The sequence below is a fragment of the Melospiza georgiana genome, chromosome 4 (assembly GCF_028018845.1).
Source record: "Melospiza georgiana isolate bMelGeo1 chromosome 4, bMelGeo1.pri, whole genome shotgun sequence".
In the NCBI taxonomy this organism is placed as follows: domain Eukaryota; kingdom Metazoa; phylum Chordata; class Aves; order Passeriformes; family Passerellidae; genus Melospiza; species Melospiza georgiana.
In genome coordinates, this window is record NC_080433.1 from 22,912,820 (window position 1) to 22,935,563 (window position 22,744).

General features: G+C 41.3%; 1 protein-coding gene across 1 annotated transcript; it reads left to right on the forward strand.

Annotated features, from left to right (window-relative positions):
• The first annotated feature begins 1,184 nt into the window (after window positions 1–1,184).
• PARVG (parvin gamma) lies at window positions 1,185–22,440 on the forward strand. The gene is made up of 13 exons (XM_058022852.1): window positions 1,185–1,302; window positions 6,100–6,201; window positions 6,700–6,764; window positions 9,550–9,652; window positions 10,586–10,726; window positions 11,121–11,236; window positions 12,121–12,176; window positions 13,055–13,077; window positions 15,035–15,096; window positions 15,208–15,276; window positions 16,116–16,217; window positions 19,687–19,759; window positions 21,728–22,440. Exons 2-13 carry the CDS (start codon window positions 6,123–6,125, stop codon window positions 21,805–21,807), a joined length of 969 nt encoding a protein of 322 aa, XP_057878835.1. The 5' UTR covers window positions 1,185–1,302; window positions 6,100–6,122; the 3' UTR covers window positions 21,808–22,440.
• The last annotated feature ends 304 nt before the right edge of the window (window positions 22,441–22,744 follow it).

Here is a 22,744-nt window from a genome sequence, read left to right on the forward strand (position 1 = left end):
TAGGGATGATGAGCCTCCCATTGCTCTGGTGTGCAGAGAGTGTAGAGTGGCTCTCAAATACAGCAGGGCTGTGTGAAGGAGCAGGAAAATGCATTATCAGAACTTGTTATTGCTGTTGAATCCTTGAATTGTTCTTCAGTGGCTATTTTCATGTGGGGGCCAGGTGTTTGTGGTGGGGGTGTGTGCATGAGATGTGCTTTGAGAACTTACAGAAACGCCCACCCTGGGTCAGCCCCTTGGAGCTTGTCCAGGGACTTCTTTGCCCTATTTTCTTGTCATGTCTCCTCAGATTCTGGTTGCAAAACAAAATGTCCTTGTTAGAGGCTCCCTTCTTGAGATTAAGACTCAACAGAATTTCAGGAATGTTAAAAGGGATTGCTTATTACTGTAAAATCTAAGAGAAAGGTTACAAAAACTCTAGGAGCTATATAACCATGTATTAACAGTCATCTGCAAAGCAACAAATACATGAAAAATGTATAAAAAGCAAAAAATATTTAGGCATCATAGGCATGACATCAAATGCAACTCATACAGGATTGACTACTGCTATGTAAGTCTGGATACTCCATGCACTGGTCATACATCAGGTTTTGGAGGGAAATAGGTGTGTTAATAAATGCAACTCACAGCTGGAGGAAATGTCCAGGGAAAGTGGTTTCTGTGGGGAGCTCTTCCTCTTTAATCACTGATGTGAAAGGGGAGGAAGAGCAGCAGCACTGCCTGCTGGAGATAACTCATATCTCACATCAGGGGTTTTGGCCCTGGTGTGGCTAACTTCCTCTCTGAGGATAAATAAATTAATTTTGTAGGTTTCTCCTTCTGCCAGGTAGGTTCTGCTTTATAAAATACTGGAAGGAGCATGAAGAAAAGGTGTATTGGAACATGATGTTGTCTGCTTTTGTCTAGTTTTTTATTATTTACAAAGCAGAAGTGCTCTTTGAGTCACCCCAGAGGCAAATCGGCCCAGTCATGCTGGGCAGTGCCATCCAAGAACAATCATAACTTTTTAATACTTTCTGGTGCTTCAGGAGTTGCAGGGCTGCATGTTGCTGCACTTGTGTTCCTGTTTATTTCAGTCTCTGCAGCAGGGACCAGCACACACAGTTAAGTTCCGGATGGGACCACGGTTTCGTTTTTAAGAGCAGAGCGCTGCGGCATAACTTCCCCTTTGTGTGCTTTGTGCTGCCCTGCATGGGAGACCTCCAAGCCTGGGCTCAGCCCTCACCCCCAGAAATTGCATCCTTACTGCTGGGACGAGGTCTTGGAAGAGCTTCTGGAGAGTTACTGAAGGAGAGAATAGTAAGTCTGGAAAGTGGGGCTCCTTTGGTGCTTTTTCCCATAATTCATGTTCTTAACTGGGAGATTTTCTGTGTCTGTGTGTATTGTTCTTACTAAGATAACATCTCTTCTGATACTTATGAGCAAAGATGGCTCCTGAGAAGTCTGGTACTACACAGGGAAGTGAAAATAAATTTTAAACTGGGTGCACAATGTGCATTCTTTTTCCCCCCTCATTTATTTTTTAATTCTGGTTTCCCAAAGGTTGAAATATTAACATTCCAATTTGTTTTTTTTCTCCTCCTTTGTGTGATCTACTTGTTTGAGCTAGGCAGAGTGGAGCTTTTGTCTTTTCAAACAGGAAATGGAACAAGTGAAAGAGTTTGGTAGCATTGGAAAGTGCCTTGTGAATATTCTACAGCTGATTTGTAAGCCAGAGACCCCCATTAGTGCTTTGTGTGGTGCTTTGGGGATGTCTGGGAGCCAGACCCTGTGAAGGCTCATGGAGGAAAAGTGAGCTCTGACCCAACTTGAATTAGTTTGTTATCAGAAATTGTGACATGGCAAGTTTGTGCAATAGCCTAACTCCTGACCTAAGAACAGTTCTCTTCTTGGCAGCCACTGCAGGTGGCACACAAGAAATCAAACACCCCTTGGGTTTAAAGGAAAGCCTGTACATCCAGGGCATTCTCAGAGAATGAGCATTTCTTTCAGAGAATGCCATTTCCTTTGAATAGTCCATAATTAAACATCTATGTTATTTAAAGATGCTGTAATGAAATGCCTGCACAGTCAGTATTCGAGCAGTTGTCTCTTACAATGTATTCCAAGTACTGATACTGTGCAGGAGGATGGGGGCTGGAAAACCAGGATGTCAGCCACAGCTCTGAGCAGCAAATTTAGCTGGTGGGAGGCAGGAGCTGGTTGCAGCAAAAACGGAAATTTGTGTGTGACAATCAACTTTTCTGACCTTTCCTGTTTTTCATTAAACAGTTCACCCAAGGAGGTGTCCCAACCCTGGCATGTTCCATTTTGTGTTGTTCCTGCAGTATGTTATTCTCTGAAAGGCTGTTGCCTGGGACCAAGCCTCACCAATATGCTGCACAGCCACATGAAGGGCTGCTTGTGAATGCTAATTATGAGTAATAAGCAATGGGTCTATTAAATGCTGGAGAACTGCAGGCTCTGAAATGCCTGTGGGAAATCAATACTGATCAATGTGAGCTGAAATACAATAAATGATGGGCTCTCATTGGTGTGTTGCTATGTAGGAATAAGATCTTGGAGATCTAATAGATAATTTCCAATAAAGGGTCAGCAGTGATGAAAAAAGCAAGCAGGACTTAGGAGGAGAGGAGCAGAGACCACTGTGCATGCTGCAGTGTACCCTTCTAAATCTGGGCAGGTCTGGTTCCTAGCACTTCCAAAAGGCTGTGATCATGCTGGAGGAAGCTCAGAAAAGACCCCTGAGGATGAGCAGCTGGTTTTCCAGGGAAGGGTAACTGTAGGCTGTCTTTGCTCAGTTTTGGAAAGAGATGGACACAGAGGCTTTGGGCTTCTAGGGCAGGAGTGACATGGAGCATTAACACAGTGGTGTGAAAAATGTGGATCAGTTGGTGTTTGCCTGGTGCCTGCAGGAACAGCTGGTGGAGAGCAAGAAACAGGAGATAGGGCTTCAGGTGGTGTAGGGCCACACTGCACCTCCTCACTGCTGAGGGCTGAGAGACAGACACATGTTCAAGGGGTGAGCAGGGAGTTCATGGGGAGCAAATGTGCCGACACCTCCTAGTGACCAGGCCCCCCAGCTTTGCTTTAGGAAGTCTGAACTGCAGACTGTTAAAGTGTTTTGGAGAAGTGTCTCTATATCCTTGCACTGCTTGCATATTTTGGGGTTCTGTTTTTTTTCCCTAAGGTACTGAAAGGGGGAAACCAGGCAAGTTAATCTTACCCAGGGTAGCAGTTTTAACACTGATTGACACACAGGACTGAGGCCCTAGAGGGTATTATGCCACCTTATTGCAAATTCTGAATTTCAGGCCTTTCCTTGCAGGTTTCCAAATTTTAGAGTGGCTTCTGATGTTCAGGTTCCTTGGCCAAAAAGAGCCCGGGGGGTGTGGCAGGCAACACACCACTTTGATAGCTGAAGGAAGTAAAAGATACACAAATGGAATATTGCAAAGCTGAGTGAGAATAAGTTGTGGCTTACACAGGCCATTTCTGTTATAAGCTGGACCTCCCCAAGGCATCACAGCTGTCAGAAACCTAATTTAAAAATAAGTTGTCCTTTGGGTTGCTCTCTGTTAATTAACTTCTCTCAGTTAATTTCATCTGGGCAGTCTTATCTCACACAACTCAGTTGTTCCTCAGGCACTACATCACTCAATTTCTCCTATCTTTTTTAATCAAGCACCTTTTTACAGATGGCATTCAATTTTGCCACCACCATAATGAAATGAATTCTCTTGTGACCCTTTCTCCTAGTGCCTTGCTGGCAATTTTGTACCAATTTGTTTTACCAGATTGATGTGCAAAAGCATCCAATTACTATTTTCTACTCATATTCTGTCAGCTTTGGCAAATCTTTGTTAAAACACATGTTCATAACATACTGACTGACCCTTGTAAGAAATATGTGAAAGCCTTCAGAGCAGCACTGTGCTCTTTGGTGAATAAAGCTATCGAGCAGAGGAAGGCCACTTTGGAGATGTTCTGTGCCACAGCATTTTCAGCAGGTGCCTTGCTCTGAGTGGTGGAAGCACCTCACTTCAGGCACCTGCAGCACCAGCCAGGTGCCTGAAGTGCACTTTAGGAAGTTTCTTTTCCTAAAACTAGGATTAGCTACTCATTTAAATGCTCTGGGTTGTTTTTTAAAAGTCCCATTTCCACTCATTTCACAGGAAGAGTTAGAAAACAGGGCTCTCAATGTGGGCACCGTGGGTAGGGAGTGAAGAACTCTCCTGCAGGAACCTCTGGAGCATCTCATTTTCTGTTAAAAAAAGCACAAAACCAGTCAGCATCCCCTCTCCCTCTCCTACAGTGGCCCAGCAGTAAAAGACTGGTCATGACAACTGCTCTGCTCTGACCTCCAAAGATTTTTGGACTGTTGGGAAGGATGAGTTCTCTTACTCATGCTAGAACTACAGTCTGCTCTAAGTGTCCAGAGCCCTCATCCTCCTGTAATTTCTTTCACCTCTGCAGGCCACAGTACAGTTGCAGTTTGTAATTCTGATTTCTGGCACTTAAATCAGTGTGCATTTAGTTTATGAAGAATCATTTTGCTTCTTGCATGTCTGGAAGGCTGGGCCCAGAAAGCAGTGGGAAATGGAGTCAAATCCAGATGGTGACCAGTCCCAAGGAGTCCCCAGGGCTCAGCTCTGGGGCCAGTTTAATGTCTTTATTGATGATCTGGACAAGGGGATCAAGGGCACACCCAGTCAGTTCATGGACAGCACCCAGCTGGGTGGAGTGTGGATCTGCTGGAGGGCAGGAAGGCTCTGCAGAGGGATCTGGACAGGCTGGATCCATGGGCCCAGGCCAGTGCTCTGAGATTCCACAAGGCCAAGGACCCAGTCCTGCCTTGGGTCACACCAACCCCCTGCAGCTCCAGGCTGGGGCAGAGGGGCTGGAAAGATGGGAAAGGCCCTGGGGGTGCTGGGGACAGCGGCTGGACAGGAGCCAGGCGTGCCCAGGGGGGCAGGAGGCCAATGGCACCTGGGCTGTGCCAGCCATGGTGTGGCAGCAGGGCCAGGGCAGTGACTGTCCCCTGGGCTGGCACTGCTGGGGCCACACCTCAGATCCTGGGGCGCTTCTGGGAACCTCAGGACAAGACATGGACATGGAGGGGCTGGAGCGTGTCCAGAGAAGGGAACGGAGCTGGGGAAGGGGCTGGAGCAGCAGGAGGGGCTGAGGGAGCTGGGGGGGCTCAGCCTGGAGAAAAGGAGGCTCAGGGGGCCCTTCTGGCTCTGCACAACTCCCTGACAGGAGGGGACAGCTAGGGGGGATCAGGCTCTGCTCCCAGGGAACAGGGGACAGGATGAGAGGAAATTGTCTCAAGCTGTGCCAGGGGAAGTTCAGGTTGGACAGGAGGGAAAATTTTTGCACCGAAAGGGTTCTCAGGCATTGGAAGGGGCTGCCCAGGGAAATGCTGGAGTCACCATCCCTGGAAAGATACAAAAGAAATGCAGATGTGGCACTTGGGAACACGATTTAGTGGTGGGTGAACAGTTGGGACTCAATGTTCTCAGAGGCTTTTTTCCAATTTAACTGATTCTATGACTCTATACTAGAATTTGTAAAAGAGACTATTCAGATGCCAATAGCTGTCCTTGTTTCCCCACATCTGTACCAGCTGGTCCAATAAAGGATGCTGCTTATATTTAGTAACTTGTTCAGTAATATAACTACTGAGTTCTTGATTTAATAGTCCTTAAGTACTGATAATTTTTATATTTTCGAGCATTCATGGTATTTCATGTCCATGAATACCTAGGGAAGCTTGTTTTTCACTTCAGTTGAAATAGTATTTTACTTATCTAATACAGGGAAAATACAACTAGATGTGATTAAAACAAGTTTTAGTTTAGGTCTTCAGGTCTTTTTTTCCTACGTTTTGATGATTAACACAAAAAAATGAAAATTGTTTTTAACTTCTTTTTCTTTGCACACATTTAAGTATATTTTCAGATTTTTTTAAAAGCAGCTAGTGATGAAATAGTAACTGATAAAAAATCTCCCTTCAGTTTGTTTGTTTTCTTAGCACTGATTTGGATTTTTATGTCTCTTTACTCATGTTCCCTTCCCCCCAATGTTTTTTACCAGTTTACCAGGAGTGATTAAAGACAATGGATCCAGACTTTTTAAATGCATTTACACAGCCTTCTACACTTGATCGATTCCTAACTGAAGATGTCATTGCTAAAGGTATGTGCTTTATGAACCAGGACAGAAAAAAGGCCAAAGAATCACCTGAAGGGCCAAACAGAAAATGTGCCATACAAATGAATTCTATATTTTTCAACAGTGATCACATGGCTGTATCAGAAATGAGTAAGCCTTGTGTTTGTCATTTGGCTGCTGACTCTTTGGGGGCAGATCATGAAGATGCAAAACAAAGTCCAGCTGGTTCTTTAACTGAAATTTAAGTTTCCCACATATCTGACTAAGTGTGTTTTCTTCTTTCTAGAATTGTCCATCTAGATCTTACTCATTTGAAGTACACTGAAGCATAATTTCCAACAGCAGGTTTAGTAGCCGCTATACCAGTTTTTTGCTCATAAGGAATTAGCTAAAGTGAAAAATAAATGCTTCTACACCAGGCAATCAGCCATACTGGGAATATCAAAGTGATAGCAGATTTAGCTACACTTGCTTTAGTCATATCTGATAACTGTGATGGATCTTGTTTGCTTCCTGCCACAGGCGAGAAGAGGAAACTCATAAAACCAACCTCAAGCAACAACCCCAAACTGGAAGAATTGAAACTGGTATCACTTCTTTTACTGCACTGTTTAACCCTCACCTCGAGTTGTGCTAAAGCAAACAAAGAACCTGGCTCTTTAACCTCTTTCAGCTCTGTAAATTGCCCAGCCCTCTGACCTCAGTCCCCAGTCTCTACAGATGGGAATGAACTCTGCTTTTGGCATTTGAGTTTCACACAAAGGATGCCAAACTTTTGTTCCAGGACAGCATCAGGGTGGCTGGGGCCATACAGGATCCAGCTTCCAATGCAGTGAGCACTGCTGGGTGTGGAGTGCAGATACAAACCTGAGTGGCTTCTGATGTGACACCTCTCCTAACCTGGGCTGCGTGGGTGAGCCACACCAGAAGCACCCAGTCGCTCTTTCATTGTGAGGGTAACGTAGCAGCTACAAGAATCCAGGGATTCTTGGGAATCTTGGGATCTCAAGCAGAAATGTCAGCATTTGCTGTGACTAAAAAGAGATATGGTGCAGGTTTGCTGCACTGATCCCATGGTAACTTTTAGGAGTGCTCTACTGATTTGCAGCAGCCTTCACCAGCAGCTGGCTCAGCTGGCAAGGTTAGCAGAGAGCAGAGGGGGATGGGATGAAGAGTATGCAAGTCACCAGGAATTCAGGATGAAAGCTTTCAGGCCCTTCTACGGTGCATTACCTTCTTGAGGTAACTGTGAAAGATGAGTCCTATTCCACAGGCAAGTACTTTATTTCCATCTAATTTTGAAAGTCTCCCCAGTGAGTTCAATCACTGTTTCAATTTCTCTAATGACACAGTCCACATAATAAAACTTCCAGGAAGAAAAATGGCATGTGTCTTATGCACTCCTTGCATTACAGAGGTGCTGAAATTGTTATAAATATTATGAAAAGCAGCTTAAGATATGTGCTGTTGTTTGTATTTTGTAGCATTTATAAATATGTAGGTGTGTTTCTATATTAGGTATTCATGCACATTTGATCAACAAGTTTTGATTTTGTGTCAGGTTTTCATGATGTTGTTATACCAAAGGGAAAGTCTGAAAAGTGGTGCTGCAAAATGCAATTATGTTGTCTACAGAAAGACTGGATTTGTTATTTTGAGATTGCCGAAAATGAAGAGTTTTCCTCAGTTATGAAAATTTCTGTGAGCTTCAGTGCTTAATCCATTTCCTGTCAGAGATTCCTGAAATGATGTTCATCACTGTCTAATGTCTTTTCTTTGGGTGATGAGGAGATGGAAATTGTGTCCTGAGGGAGACAAAGTCCTCTGGGTTTCCATCAGTGCCCCTTGATTGCCTTCCTAATCTAATGATTTGATGGCTTCTCTACAGAAACATTTGGGATGGAGACAGGGACAGGGAGGAATCTTCAAGGGAAGAACAAGGGAAGCAAAGAAACTCACTGGGGAGAGACACTTTCACTGCATTTTCCTTTTGAGGTGGCTTTGGAGAAGTGAGAAATACAAAATGGCTCCCTGTAGTTGCTATAAATATCCAGCTGCATGCAAAATAGAAGATGGTTAAATTTGGAAGCCAGCAGCAAACTTCACAAAGTATTCCTTTTCTCCTTTCCTTGTTTGCTCATTTGTAGACAGGAAGATCTGCTCTGCAGCTGACTGGGGCCCCCACAGCTGAGCAGAACTGTGTGAGCTGCAGGCTGGGAGAGCAAAGGAGGGATGCCATAGGGCTGCTCGGCAGTGCTTGCTGCTTTTCTGACTTCCCTCTGGCTGGACTCTTGTGTTCGGGGTTCTGCTCTACCCCTCACACCTCCAAAGTGTCACCAAGCATCAGCTGAAGAGCACAGCTTTCTGCTCTTGTTATTTCTTAGCTGAGGATGCCTTTTACAGTTTGACAGCTTCCCAGTTCAGGCTTTTTTATTTCTTGTGCAGTTTCAAGCTTCTCAGAGATTTCTCAAACCGTTCTTACATTTTTGTTAATGTTGGCGAGCTTACAGGAATCTGGTACGAATTTTCTCCTCTGTTTACAGCATGTGAGAAGGATATAATCCACTCCAGACACTCACTCATAACAATCACAGCAATAAAAGCAATACCCTTCCCTCTTACAAGAGGGATGCTCATGTTGGCAGCCAGCTGGGGCTACTGCTTTTCTGTTCTGCTTCACCAGGTCATATTCCCTTTCCCTTAACACAAGTGAAAAAAACACATGCTTGGAGAAGCACTGAGGAACTGCTTTGTTCTTCCATCTAGAAGCACATGTGGTTCCTTTCCTTTTGTAGCCAGACCTTGGCTTCCTGAGCAGCTTCCCCTTTGCAAAGGCAGGAAGGATATTGGAAGACCAGTGGGAGGACTACCATGTAAGAAAGTTCCAAGGAGGTATTTGGGGATTGAGTGGTACAATATTACAGAAAGAAAAAGAAAACAAAACCAGGGGATGAGAGGAAGGAGTGCTAATAGTGTGGATGAGTACAAGAAACTACCTACAGAATGAGCCAAGATGCTTTTCCTACAAACTTCTGCCTGGCAGTTGAATTTGTGTGAATTCTGTGATGTGGGATGAAGGCAGGGGATGGGAAGTGTACTGTGCAGCCTTTTCCCTGGTGGAAGTGGGAAGAGTGTCTCTTTCCTGAGCTGTGTAACATAATTCCTCAGACTATAAGTAGCGAGATGTCTGTCTCACTTGATAATTAGGAAAAACGAACCCTTTAGAAAACTACCAAAAAGCACAAAGGAAGTGGAGATTGAAAGCAAACCAAGATCTGAGATAAGGGACTGAAGAGAAGTGAAACAGAATATAGCACCGAGTGCTGTGCTGTCTGAACAACAGGATTATAATTGCTTTGTTTTCCCCTGCAGTTCTTGACTGAGTGGATCAACAGAACTCTGAAAGAGGAACACATAGTAGTTAAAAGTCTAGAAGAAGATCTGTATGATGGGCTGGTACTTCATCATCTCCTGGGTGAGCTGGTCCTTTGAGTTTAGCTCTTGCAGAAATCTCATGGAGGAGCTTTCCAATCAGAGAATAAACCTCAGGAATCACAGTAGCAGGGACCTGTCATCACTTCTCACTGCACTGAGGGCCAGCTGTGATAATCACAATTCTGAACAAATTCCCACTATTGTTTCACATGGTTATTTTACTTCTAAGAAATTATTAATACCTGCTAGTTGACATAATGAAAAGGTTAACTATGAAGTGTGAAATTCAGCACTTCTGAAATGAAGGAGGATCACAAACAAGGAACATAAACCAGGGACACAAAGGTGGCTTGTGGTGCTACCAGAAACATTGGATGGAATCAGCATGGCAATGTATGTTTTCCTGCATTAAAAAAAAAAAATTAAAAAAATTAAAGGCTAGGTCCAAAGAACTGTTCTGGTTCTGGAACTTGTAAAATCTAAGAGGCTTTTGGCACTATGTGGTGCTTGTATAAAGATGTGGCCTCCTAGAGCAGCCTGTTACCTATTTCTCCATCTCTCCTGTCCCTACTATATTTTTCTTTCCCTTTTACTCTCCTTGGGGTTGTCTTTTAAATCTCCTTTCCACCAGGGCTGAGAGCAGCAGCATGAGCAGGACTGGCTGATTTTTCGTAGTTTACTTGCCTGAGCAATGAACTTCTATATATGAATTGATATCGACTTTGTATATTATCTACAGAAAAGATTCACTCCTTGGATTTCTGTAGAAGAAATGGAAAGAGTTAGGGTTGGGGGATGATGCTACAAGGAGTGACTTGAGTCCTGTCCCTTTTGCAAAGCTCTTAAATGATACTGAATTTTAAAAACAAGAGTTTGTGTGCTCCACTGTCATTTTATGTTTCTAATTATTTTCTTTTTCCCTACAATAATGTTAAAATACATCCTTCTTCTTCCTATGGATCATCTGTAAAAGAAAATTTAGGATCTCTCCAGCTGGATGTTGACAAGATTGCATTAACAGAAAAAAAACAGCGAAAGAAACTCTCAGTGATTCTGGAAGTTGTGGCCAAGTGTTTGCAATTGGAAGAAAGTCAGCTGAAATGGAGTGTGGAATGTAGGTGCAGAAGTGAAATTGAAGAAAAATTATCCATCACAGGCTTCTTGTGCTATAAGGCTTCTGTGAGGCAACATGCTGCCAGAACAGTAATTAAACAACCTGTTTTCAATTACTAGTTGAATCAAAAGAGAGACAGAAATATCTGACCTGCCTGGGTCTGCCTCCTCTAAGTGTGTGGCTTGTGAATCACTTAAGAGTCCTCAGCATCCCTGTATATCTCACTTTTAAGCTGTGCTATTGCTAAATTTTGATATTATACAAACTGCAATCTGGTGTCCCACCGGTGTTATGGTCCTCCATGACTTTGAGGTTCCCTGCACAGGGAGAATTCATGATGTTGGAGGGAAGTTCACATGTTTTGCACACTAAGCATTGTTTTCTTCCTTTATAGCTATCTTGGCAAAGGACTTACTGAGCACACTGCATCTTCTTGTTGCAATAGCAAAGCACTTTGAACCCACCCTGGCTCTGCCTCCAAATGTTCAAGTGGAGACAATCACCATCGAGGTATTTGTAGTTTCAGTGTTTGTTAAAGTAGATCCTAGAGTCCTTTCACAAGGCTAACCTGCTTAGAATTAGAAGAAATGTGTGTGCAGCTGTGAAAGAGATACTCATATTTTCTGTGAATTACACCTTTCAATTTCTGAGTTTGTTGGATTAGATTGAGTATTCAGTTTGGATACTCTGTCTTTAAAAGGGGAAAAGCACTATGCTGTTTTTCTTCCTCAGCCAAACAAGGGAATGGTCAAAACTGAAAGCAGATGTTGATCTCTGTAAAGAAGAAAATGAAGAAATTCTACTGTTACTGTCTCTAAATATTTTAAAATAGAAGATTGTATTCATAAATCATTAAGTATTTTTGATGCTGAATATTTCTTTCTTTAGGTGATGGGAGTTTTTACTCCCTTTCTGTTAGGGTAATATTTTGGTATTTTTCTCTACAAGCAGATATCTACATGTCTTCTTCCTCTATTTTGTTTCTTAAAGTCTGTTCTGAGACTATAGGAGACGATTTATTTATTTTACTTATTTTATTATTATATTCTATAATATATATTTATTTTATATTTATTTACAATAATATATTTAAATATTTATAATTGCAAAAATTACACCACCAGTGTATGTAACCACAATGTTTTTCACTGCATGAAAGGGAAGAGCAGCAAACACCAAGGACTTCCTCTGATGAGGAAGTAAGAGATTTCCTGTTTGAGACTGAAGAGAGCAGAAGGAAGCAGAAATCTCTCAAAGTATCTGTGCTAATTGTACTGGAGTTATTGACTAAGTGCCCTCTGATAATCATTTAAGGCAGCAAACAGGTCATGAAAGCTTGTTTATGGAATATTTTTGTGTGACAAACCCAACACTGTTTACTGTCCTTTCAACAGTCCATCTCTGGAGGATTAAAGACATCAAATGCGGTGGAATATATCACAGAAAACAAGTAAGAGGGGACATAGCTGTTTTTTACACTGTCAGTCAGAAAAGAAACATTGTGGGTATGTTCCCCCTTGCAAAAAGTAGCTGGGATCATGATGATGACAAAGGTGTAAGCCCAGGCAGGTAAATGCATGTGAGCTGTTTCTCTGATTTCTTCTCTTTTGTTTTATTCCCCTCTTCCTGTTTGGCATTATGGTGCAATCCCTTTATTTATTCTATATATATAAAACAATATGTATGATTGTTCCTTAAACTTAGCATTTGTTATTGCCATGGAATGTCATAGCAAATATAGTAATAAATTTTCAGTCCTGTAAATTTACCTGTGCCACACTAAACTGGAAATTTTCTAAAGCTACAAAGGTATAAATCCACTTTAAATTTGCTGGTTTTTTTATAAATAAAGAGAAAGAAGGCAATTATTTTATTATGTTACTGTGAAAGAAAATTTTTAGCTCGCTGAGTGTGCGAGGTACTGCCATTATTAAAGGAGTTTAGTAGGATAGCATTTACATACCAAAAAAAACATGCGCATCATTCTAAGAACTGTAAACAGATTTTCCTACTGTCATTTTTTATATGCCAAAACATCTTCAAGCCCTAATATCATGAGCAGCTTTTTGGAAGAGGATATTGAGCACTGTGCTTGTAAAATAAGTGTTCATTAGTGTGTGGGCCAGTTAAAATCTCATATATTTCCAAGACCCTACACAGATATACAATCTACTTAAAAATATCTATTGGAAAGTCACTCTGGAATAAAGTTAATGCCTCTTTAAACTCTATCTCCTGCTTTACAGGAGAGCAGATAAGCAAAGCTTATGAACAAGATCAGATCTGCTGAATCATTTTTCTAATTCTTGCTTTTTATTGCACTTCCAGAGAGAATATAGAAGCTCAGTCAAGTAAGTGCTGGCATTGCCAAGTTCAGTGTTTTGTTATGTGTTTTTGGACACCATGTCCTGATCCATTTTTACCCCATGATAAAATCAGTATGCTCCCACTAAAGTTAATAGAGATTCATGGATTTTTTTCCTCGTGTTTTTCTCCAAATGTCTTCTGTTACTGCCTGTTCTTACCAACAGAATACAGCTTGGAAAATGGGTGGTCACTTTGCCTGTAGGCTACAGGCAACAGATGGGAGGGGAGACAGGGCACAAAAGTGGGTTGATGACCCAAAAAAGAAACCTGGCTGGAGGCAAAATGCCAGCTTGGATTTGTGCATGGACCATGTTCACTGTTGGAACTATTTATAAAGGCTTCAGAACTGTGTTTCTCATTGCTACTGGGTTTTGTACTTTCCTTCCCACAGTTTGCAAATGAGATTTTGAAATCCACTGGTACTGGGTCGTGGATGGCAGCTCAGTCAAACATCCCCAGAGATTTTACCCTTAGGGATTTTGAGGGCTGGGAAACACTTGAGGTGAAAAATGTCCCCGTGGGCAAAGCCTGCAGAAGCTCTGGGCGCTGCTCCAGGTTCAGTGTGAGCTGCTCTTCCCTGATGCAAAGGATCACACTGCACCCCTAGAGAACCAAGGCAACCGTTTGAATTCTCTTCTGTGTCCTTTATTTTGGCATTTTCATCCTTTGCAGAGGTGCAACCGATATAATTTAATATCCATTTATCACTTATTCCACTGAGTTTTCTACAGTGTGGGCTGAAATTGTGAAAAAAACTCCAACTCTCACCCCCTGCCCTAAGCAAAAAAAAAAAAAAAAAGAAAAAAAAAAAGAAAATAAAACTAGAAAAAAAAAAAAAGGAAGAAAAAACCCCAACCCATAATTAGGTGTTTCTTGTGGGCTGATTCTGCTGGGAAGAGAAATCTGCAATTCACTCTTCAAGATGCTCTCTCTCTATTTTTGACACGGCTTTCTTAGCAAAGAGAGAAATCCCAAAGCGTGGCTCCAGAAGAGGGCTCTCTCTGATTTGTTTGATGGATTCACCTATTCCCTGGCATTGCTCCTGCAGCAACCCGCAGAACAGAGAAACTGAAGGAATCCCTTTCACCAAGGAGGCTGCTCTGTCACTGTCTTTTGGGAGGAATTTCCCTTAAGCAAAGCTGCCTCTGCTTTCCTGTGCTGGAGAAACTGGTTCTCCATTTAACTGAGCTGCCAGAGCGCCTCTCCTTGCTCGGAGAGTTTCAAATATTTCGCTCATGCTTGAACCAGAGCTAGGTTGCGGCTGGGTGAGGAGATGGATCCTGCTTTTGCTGCACCTGGGCAGAAAGGGGAGGTGAGGGTGGGACTTGGATGGATCTCATTTCCTTGGAAGTTTTAGACTACTTCTAGTTCTCTGGCACAGCTCTGCTGGCACCAGCTCCTCACCCACTTTAAACTGGGCGGCAGAACTGGCCATTTTTGAGGTCTCTTGTCAGAGGAAGGGTAGAGTCTCCATATCTTGCTTGTGGTTTTTTGAAGGAAGGAGGATGGGTATTTTTCTGCAAATTTGGTGTAACTGACATTTCTGTTTGAGGAGAGCAGTAAAACATACAGCTCTTCTGCTCCCTGCATTTTATCCCAGAAGTTCAGGGTAAAAAAACCACCCAAGTGAAAAGAAATAAATCACAGTATTGTGAAACTTAGCCAGTGTTCAGACTGGTGGCAGCACAAACTGAGAACCTCTGCAGATGAAAATTACAGAGCTAAATGAAGTAAATTGTTTTCTCTGATGTGGTCAGGCTGAAGAGAAGCCTGTCATCCTGTCCTCTGATAAATATAAAAGCAGCATCTTTCTCTGCCTCCCTGCTACTCTTTTCCTCCTTGGATTGTAAGTTGCAAATACCTTTCTCCTTCTGTAGCCGCATTAAAGCTCTGATCTCTCAGTTATTAAAAATGAAACCAATTAATGTTGTTTTGATACAGAAGATGATGCCTTTGATGAATTATTTAGCTGTGATCCAGATAAACTGGATGCTGTAAAAAAGGTAATTTACTTTTTTAGTTGACATCAAAATCTGTTAGGCTGAGCTTAAATGCTAGAAAAGTCTAGAAAAGTTATTTTTTCCTTTCCCCCTTTCTTCCCTTTATTTCTTTAGGCACTTTTGGAATTTGTTGACCAGCATGTTGGAAAATTAGGATTAAATGTGAAAGACATAGAAACTAAGGTAGGGTGCTCCAAGCTGCATGGTACCCATGTTTTGTCAGCTGTCTGGGTGTTTCCTCTCACCATTAGGAATTCTCCTTTTTATTACAGTAAATTTGAAATTTGGCAACATAATGATTTCCAGGTTTAGGTTAAGATATCAAGCTTTGGTCTCTGAAGTTTCTGAAGCTAATAATTAATGCAAAAATACTGCCTTTGTATTGAATGCTGCCCTTTGTAATGCTACAGGGAGTAATTCTCAGAGTCTGTCCAGCTCCTAAGGGTGCTCTCTTTGTCAGGATGGAAATAAAGGTCTCCAGAAATTAAAATGGAAATCAAGTTGATTTTTGTATTTAGTGATTGTTGATGTTGCATTTGCTTCATGGTATGAAGGCCTTATTTTCATCACATTTCAAAGTCTCATCCTTGACTGTAGAGCTTCTTTAGAATATGAAATTGCACAAGAATTTGGGCTGAGCATCCTGGGCTCTGGTGAACAGGTGCTCTTCTGAATTTTTCCAGTGGGCAACTGTAAGAAAAAAGGGTTTTCAAGTGTTTTGTCATACCTAACTAGGCACAATTTTCTATTATTTATAGTTATGCATTTGTGCTCATCTGAAGTGTTTTCCTATTTGGAATTGTTTGTTTTAACAGCTATCCCTTTACAGGGTTGCATTTTCACAAATATGAATTTGGGAGCCTTACCTAACTAAATACGAAGTTCACTGCGGAAGAGGTTGAGGGAGCTGGGTCATTAGACTGTCTGCTTGCCTGAGCAACATCTAAATTCCTTTGTTGCTAGAATGGCATTTACTGGAATAGCTTACTAAAAGCAATAATTTTCAGGCAATTCTTATCTAGTTTTCAGATGGGGTTGTCTTACTTCTCCTAATTGGACAACTAGAGGGCTACTTTCTGAATTTAAGGAATTTCTTCCTGACTCCGGCCAGCACCATGGAAATGGTAGGTTGTTCTGTAATTATGTAGAGCTTGAGCCATAAAACTGTGTGTTCTGCCTCTTGCTTGCACTGTTGCTGCTGTGTGTGAAGTCCCACACCCACAGTGTTTGCAGGAGGGGGGTTTGGGGCAGTGCCAACACAGGCACTCAGTGCTGTCAAAACATCTCAGAATAGGTCAGTGTCCTCTTCAAAATTAGCTTCTCATGGGAGGCAAACACCTGTTACTTGCACTTGTTTGGCATTGGCCATGCTTCTGCAGCCTTCTGGTGAAATCCAGGGCTCTGTGTGCTGGAAATTGGGTGCGTTGTCTTCTACCAGTCTGTGCTGCAAACAGGATTTGAAGAGGATGACATGTCTTGCATAGCAGAAATGGCTCTCTGTGACTTCCTTTAGGCTGCCCTAAAAATATGCCTCAATCAAGACATGGCCAAAACATTCTGAAGGTCCCTTCTGTGTTTGGGTAACTCTTGAGAGTTTACATCCTTTCCTCCCCCAAGGCTGGGGGCTGTAACATACTCAGCCAGACCTGCTTGGCACCTTTTTCCACCTCTACCAGGCAGATTTAATCTGTGCTTTAAAAGTAAAAGCTGTCACCAGCCAGAAGGAAGTGTGTGCTGGGCTGCCTCCTCCACAGGTCTGGAATGTTGATATATTTTAAGATATTTGAGGTATTTTCAGATTGTCTCTGGTGTGGGTAGGCTTTTATTCACTTGGGTCTCTGAGTAGCTCTGAAAATCTTGAAACTGTAGCTGTTTTTCCTGTTTTGTGCTCAAATCTCTGGAAGTGAAATGTGTCAGATCTTTTTTGCTTGAGAGCTGCCAGAGAAGAAAATCTCTCCTCTGGTACGGCTTCCCCGCACAGATGAAGCTTTCATCTTTTCCCCAATCTTGGCACAGTTAATGCCCCTGGGCAATATTTATTTGTAACAAAAATTCTCAGAGGTCCTATATTAACAAATAAATATTCCCATGGAGTTTTTAATCAGAAAGTTTAAAAGCACAATTGTTTGACACCTAGGTTCAAATGTTGTCAAAATTTTATTGCTGTCAGTGGGTAACTGTTCAAAGTATTAGGAAAATTTTTTTTGTTATTTTATGTTTTATGTTTTATTAAATCCAAGAACAGGGAAAATATATTTTGAAGCGTCTAATTAGACATAATCAAAGCATTTCCTTAGAGTTGCTTTTCTTCCCTTTCTCTTCGACTCAGTTTTCAAAATTGTTTGGTCTGTTCCCATTGAGTTGGACAGAAATTTTTAACATTTCCATTAGCTTTATTCAGAAGAAGTCACTGAATATTTTCCTATTTAAAAATTCATAAATAACTATTTTCCTTTTGGTTCAGCCCTATTCTAGCCTCACAGATGTCTTTCTGGAAATGAGATAGCCCTGGTACAATTCTGGTACAAATCAAAGCTCAGACTTCCTAGTTCCTACCCTGCCCATCACTGGCATCAGAGAAGAATAGAATGGGCTTGGGTACTGCTTCAGTACAATAATTTCATTTTAGCAAAGTTACTCCTAAGGACTGGACTTGCTGTCAAACAGTTTGCCAAAGTGGTATTTCCAATTTGTTTCTCCTCTGATGCTCATTACGAAATGAAAAGCGGGATGACAACTAAAAATATCGATCAGCCATAGTCCAGCTGTCATTTGTACACAAAACATGTCTTTCAATTCCCCTGTGCTTTCTAACTCCCTGTTATTTTAGACCTTAATTGGTGCAGTAAAGTATGAAGACATAGCGTCTGCTGGGATTTAAAAGATCTCATTTGTTGTTGGAATGGTGACAACCACATGCACTGTTGGGATCAGTGTGGTGCATCCGCCTTACAGTTCCTTCTAACCAAAACAATTTCATGACAGAAATTTAGGAGGTGATCAATTTTGAGGTGCAAGAAGCTAACACTGCACGTGGGTAGGTTTGCAGCAGGGTTTTTTTTGGGTCTTTATTGCTAAAAATGGCATTTACAAGGAACTGTACAGAAATGCAGCTCTGGGTGCTCGTGAGTGTAGAAAGGTGTGTGTTTTCTGAGACAAAGAATACCATCACAAAATAGGTCAGACTGAAACTAGGGGTGATATCTGTACAGTCCTGAGATGAAGACTATGATGACGATGGAGGGCTCGTGTGCTTGTCAAAACTGTGTGAATTTAGTTCTTTTGCCAAAACAGGCCCAGAGCTGAAACACCCCAGATGTCCTGGCTGCTATCCAGTTGTAAATTCTAGAAAACTGTCCAAATCTTTTGAGTCAGAAAGAACAGCTGGAAAAAGCACCTTATTTTCAAGGATTCCCTTTCTTGGGGAATTACTGTTATTTCTGTCTAAAGATGCTTTTTGAAATGCACATGTTGCCATTCCTTGAAAATCTCTGATGTATTACAGAGAGGGAAATGTGCCCTTTTTGCCTGTGCTGGTTCACCAAGGAAACGTTTGATTTATTCATTCCAATCAGCAAATTGTGTAGAACTGCATGGTCTTAAGCTCTCCTGTCTGCTGACTATCAGAGGAAGGAAACAAACCTGAATCCAAACAGGCACCCTCAGTTACTTGTAAACCAGAGAACCAGGTGAAACATAAATCTGTTGCTTCACTTCAGAGCACAGGGGTTTTGCCTGGCTTATGCATGGGGGACTCCTGTGCTTATTGTCACAACATAACAAGGAACAGCAGCTTCCCAAAGGATAAATTGCCCAGATTGCCCAGTAACTCAGGGAAGGCAGGAAGAGAAAATCTGAAGTTCATTCAGGTCTTGTTACTCCTTTAGAGGAAGGGAATTTGGTAATTACCAGCCAAGTATACAATTACCCTTAAGCTGTTAGAAGGCGATATTACTTTAAAAAAATCGTTTATAACTACTGCTTATGTGTGTGATGCTGCTTTTATGTGGGAAGGGAGAGAAAAAAGCAGTGAGGAAAAATGAGAAAAACCCCTCAGCCTTCATTCATAGACGTGGGCTTAATTTCTGATGAGTGTTATTAAGGATATCATCACTGCTATTAATGTGAATAGACATTTTAGAAGTACAGCAGAAACTTGTAGCTAACAATTGTACCTGATCTTTGCAATTCTGAAGGAAATATAGAGAACTTTTCCCTTTTCATTTGTTCCAAATGTGGTAAGCATATGAGCATTGCTTAAAAATACCCAGAAATACACTTCATGCATCCATTAGATCCAGTTAGGGATCTAGCCTGTTTTCCCCATTAACACAAGTCTTTTACATGCAAGGTCTATTTTTAAACAAATGGATTCTTCTGCCCACCTCATGGGATATGTTTTGCTGGAGATGGCTTTTACATATAATTTTATATGATAATTGGTAAAAATTCTGAAGAGCACTTCATCAAAACTAAGGAGAGGAATACGAATACATATTTATGAATCAGTTCTTCAGCTACTAGAGAAATACTTTTAAAACCTTTTGTTGGTTAGAAAATATTGTCAGCTATATTAATATCTCTCTCCAACAGCTCCACAATGTTAACCTGGCACTGGAGTTGCTAGCAGAGGGAGGCCTTCTGAATTTTCCTGTGAACTCTGAAGGTGAGTCATGACATGCAAACTTACCTGGAATAGAACTGCTAACATCCCAGCTTAGCAAATGTTCAGGTAATTGCAGGAAGCAGGTTCTGGAAATGACACTGGCACATTTCCTTATATGGCTGCCCTACAGCTCCAAAAGACCTTTTTTTTTTTAAAAAAAAAATCATTATTTCTATACTAAAAAAAGTTGGGTTGTTATAAGTTTAGTAACTTTACACTAAACTTAAACTGTTTAGTAATTCAGTATTTGTTAAAATTTAAACCAGTGACAGCTCCTAGGGAAATTACAGCAGCTGAGCTGGAGGCAAAGCTATTTTCCTGTCTTATAAAAGCTTTCAGTGCATTAAAAGCAAACTTGTTTCTGTGGGAAGATACCTTGAAGAATTTCTCTGTAAAATCAGAAACACTGATCACTCTATTCAAACTCAGAAGAGTGGTGGGTCAGTCTCCTGAATATGAAAGTCACAGTTTTTTTAGTGGCTTTTATGCTTGGTTAAGACTTGGGAGCTGAATCTTGATCTCCTTCATTCAAGTGAATGCTTCCATCCCTGAATCAATGTACATGCATGCTCCTCTTTCTTTCTCCACCACAAAAACAAGCAAACAAACTACATTTGGATGAGTCCAGTTTCCAATTAAAATACTCCACAGAAAAATTTGGTGACAGCTCTTGAGGGGAGGAGGGATGTGGTTAATTAATGGGTGGTGCTGTGGTTGCGAAGTCTGATTTCTTGCAGGGCACATAATCCCTGCATTCCTCTACAAGCTTGTTGCTGAAAAAGGAAGTCAAATCTTTATTAAAAGTAACAAGTAGTATTCCAGTTCTAGCTCCCTGTTAGTTATTTGTGAGTGGGTGCATGTGTTGGGTACATAATACATGGTATCATGGAGAGGGAAAGAGAGGATTTCGGGCTTCCTTTGTTTTTCCTTTTGTTCTCTCTTCCCACTACTGCTTTGGTGATGTCAGCAGTTTGCATGCTGGGCATCCACAAACTGAAGGCTTTTTGCAGTGCTGCACAGAGCAAGGAGCCTGGAAAGCTAAAGAGCTTTTACTTATATTAACATTACTAGAGTAATGGGTATGGGCTCAGGTCTCCATGCTGAGATCCATCTTTAGTGTGAAAAGAAATAGATCTTTTCCTTCCTCCCCTTTGGCTTTCCTTCCTCCCCTATGGCTTTTCTGCACTGCCTCAAACACAGAGCTGATCAGTATAAGAAATACTAGTGCCAGCATCCTCAAGTCCTTTACCTTCACTGTGGAAATCCTCAGCTAGTGAGTGAATATAATACTATTTAGCAGTCATTGCTAGAGCTACACTATTTAGATTCTAAAAGGATCTAATCTTACTAGTATTTCTTTGTTGGTCTTTTTCCCAGTGATTTACAATACCATAAGAAGAACAGAAACCCCTCTGAATCCATTACCCTCTTCCACTGAGATTTTTAAATAAAAGAGCAGTTTATATAGCCAAGAAGAAAGAAGCTGAAAACTAAATGAAAAAAAAAATATTCCATACAACAGAAACAAAACAAAACCAATAAAAAACAATGCATCAAATGGCAGCAAAACATGATGGAAACACTACAACAAAATTAAAGTGTCAACAAAAAAAGTGTACAACAAAAAAATAATGATTCCTAACACAGAATAATCATAAAACCCTCAAGATATAAAGCCCTATTAAATTATCTACTCTGCTCTTTGCTAATTAATTTCTTGCTCTGCATTATTTGCCCTTATTTGTCTTCCAGCAGCAGAAGTCCCTTTTCTTCATATTAATTTAATAAATTATTGGTTTCTACCTCTGTAGTTCCTATTTTGCTTCCTGTTGCAATTCAATTGTCCAAGTTCACATTATAATTGGGGAAATGTGGGAGACTGTCTTTGGCAGGAGCAGTCTCATCCTGTTCCAGGGATTGCTAATACTTCCCATCTGGTTTTGTTGTCTCTGTTTTGTGTATCCACAGATATTGTGAACGGAGATACGAAGGCTATAATGCGAGTTCTGTATTGCTTGTATTCCAAATACAGAACCAAAGAAGCATGAAGAACAAGGCCAAGAGCTTGAGCTGCCCTTTTTTTTTTTTTGTTTTTTTTTTTTTTTTTTTTTTTTTTTTTGTTTTGTTTTGTGGTTTGGTTTTTTTTTTTTTTTTTTTTTTTGGGGGTTTTTTTTTTTTTTTTTGTTTTGGTTTAGTTTTTTTTTTTTATTATTTTGTTTTGTTTTTTCCCTTGCAGTCCATGGTATGGTTTTTGGATTCCCAGCTCTGTTTGCCACTGCTTCTGGGCATGCATTGGTGTTTGACACTTGCTGTGTTAACACTGTATAGCAAATATGTTGTTCATGCAAGGTTTCACATACACAGCCTGAGCAACTGTAAATGTGTTTCCACAGCTGGTGTTATTATAGGGCTGTAGCTCTTCTTCTAGATCCTGCCTTCTGTATTCTCTGAGCCCTCCCAATGCTGCAAAGAAATTAAATGTGTGTTTATTCTGGGCCCTGTATTCTTTGCTCCTGAAGGTGACTTTGAAAGTTGTTGCATCCCTCCCCATTTTCCTGCTTCGGGAAGTCATTTGGAAAACTAGAGATGAGAAAGACCCACCAGAGAGGGAGGGCTGAGACACACCTCAAGTTCAAAACCTGTTTCAGAGGGGTGGCCAGTGCTGTCAGACAAGACGATATGGATGGGATGCCAAATGAATAGTTAGCAAAAATGAAATGTGAACTTACCAAGTGTTTTATAAATGTTTCAGTGCTCATTTGCTTGAATATGGAAAAGGCACTCAGCACAATATGCTGGTGTGAAACTGCAGGAACAGGGGGTTCTGCTGCACAGCTGTAGAAGGATGCCCTTATTTCGTTGCTAAGCCAGTGCCAAATCACGTTCAGCTCCAATTGCAGCCCTGACACCAACTCTAGCTAGTAGGGATGCCAATCCCTGTCTAGCATGCTTTGAGAGGGAGTCACATCTGCACTTTATCTGCAG

Bases quoted from the DNA above. Each gene is read 5' to 3' on its own strand.
- PARVG (XM_058022852.1), top strand. From the start codon at position 6,123: ATGGATCCAGACTTTTTAAATGCATTTACACAGCCTTCTACACTTGAT. The intron at 10,727-11,120 runs GTAGGTGCAGAA...CTTCCTTTATAG, and splicing joins GCTGAAATGGAGTGTGGAAT to CTATCTTGGCAAAGGACTTA. The intron at 12,177-13,054 runs GTAAGAGGGGAC...TTGCACTTCCAG, and splicing joins GAATATATCACAGAAAACAA to AGAGAATATAGAAGCTCAGT.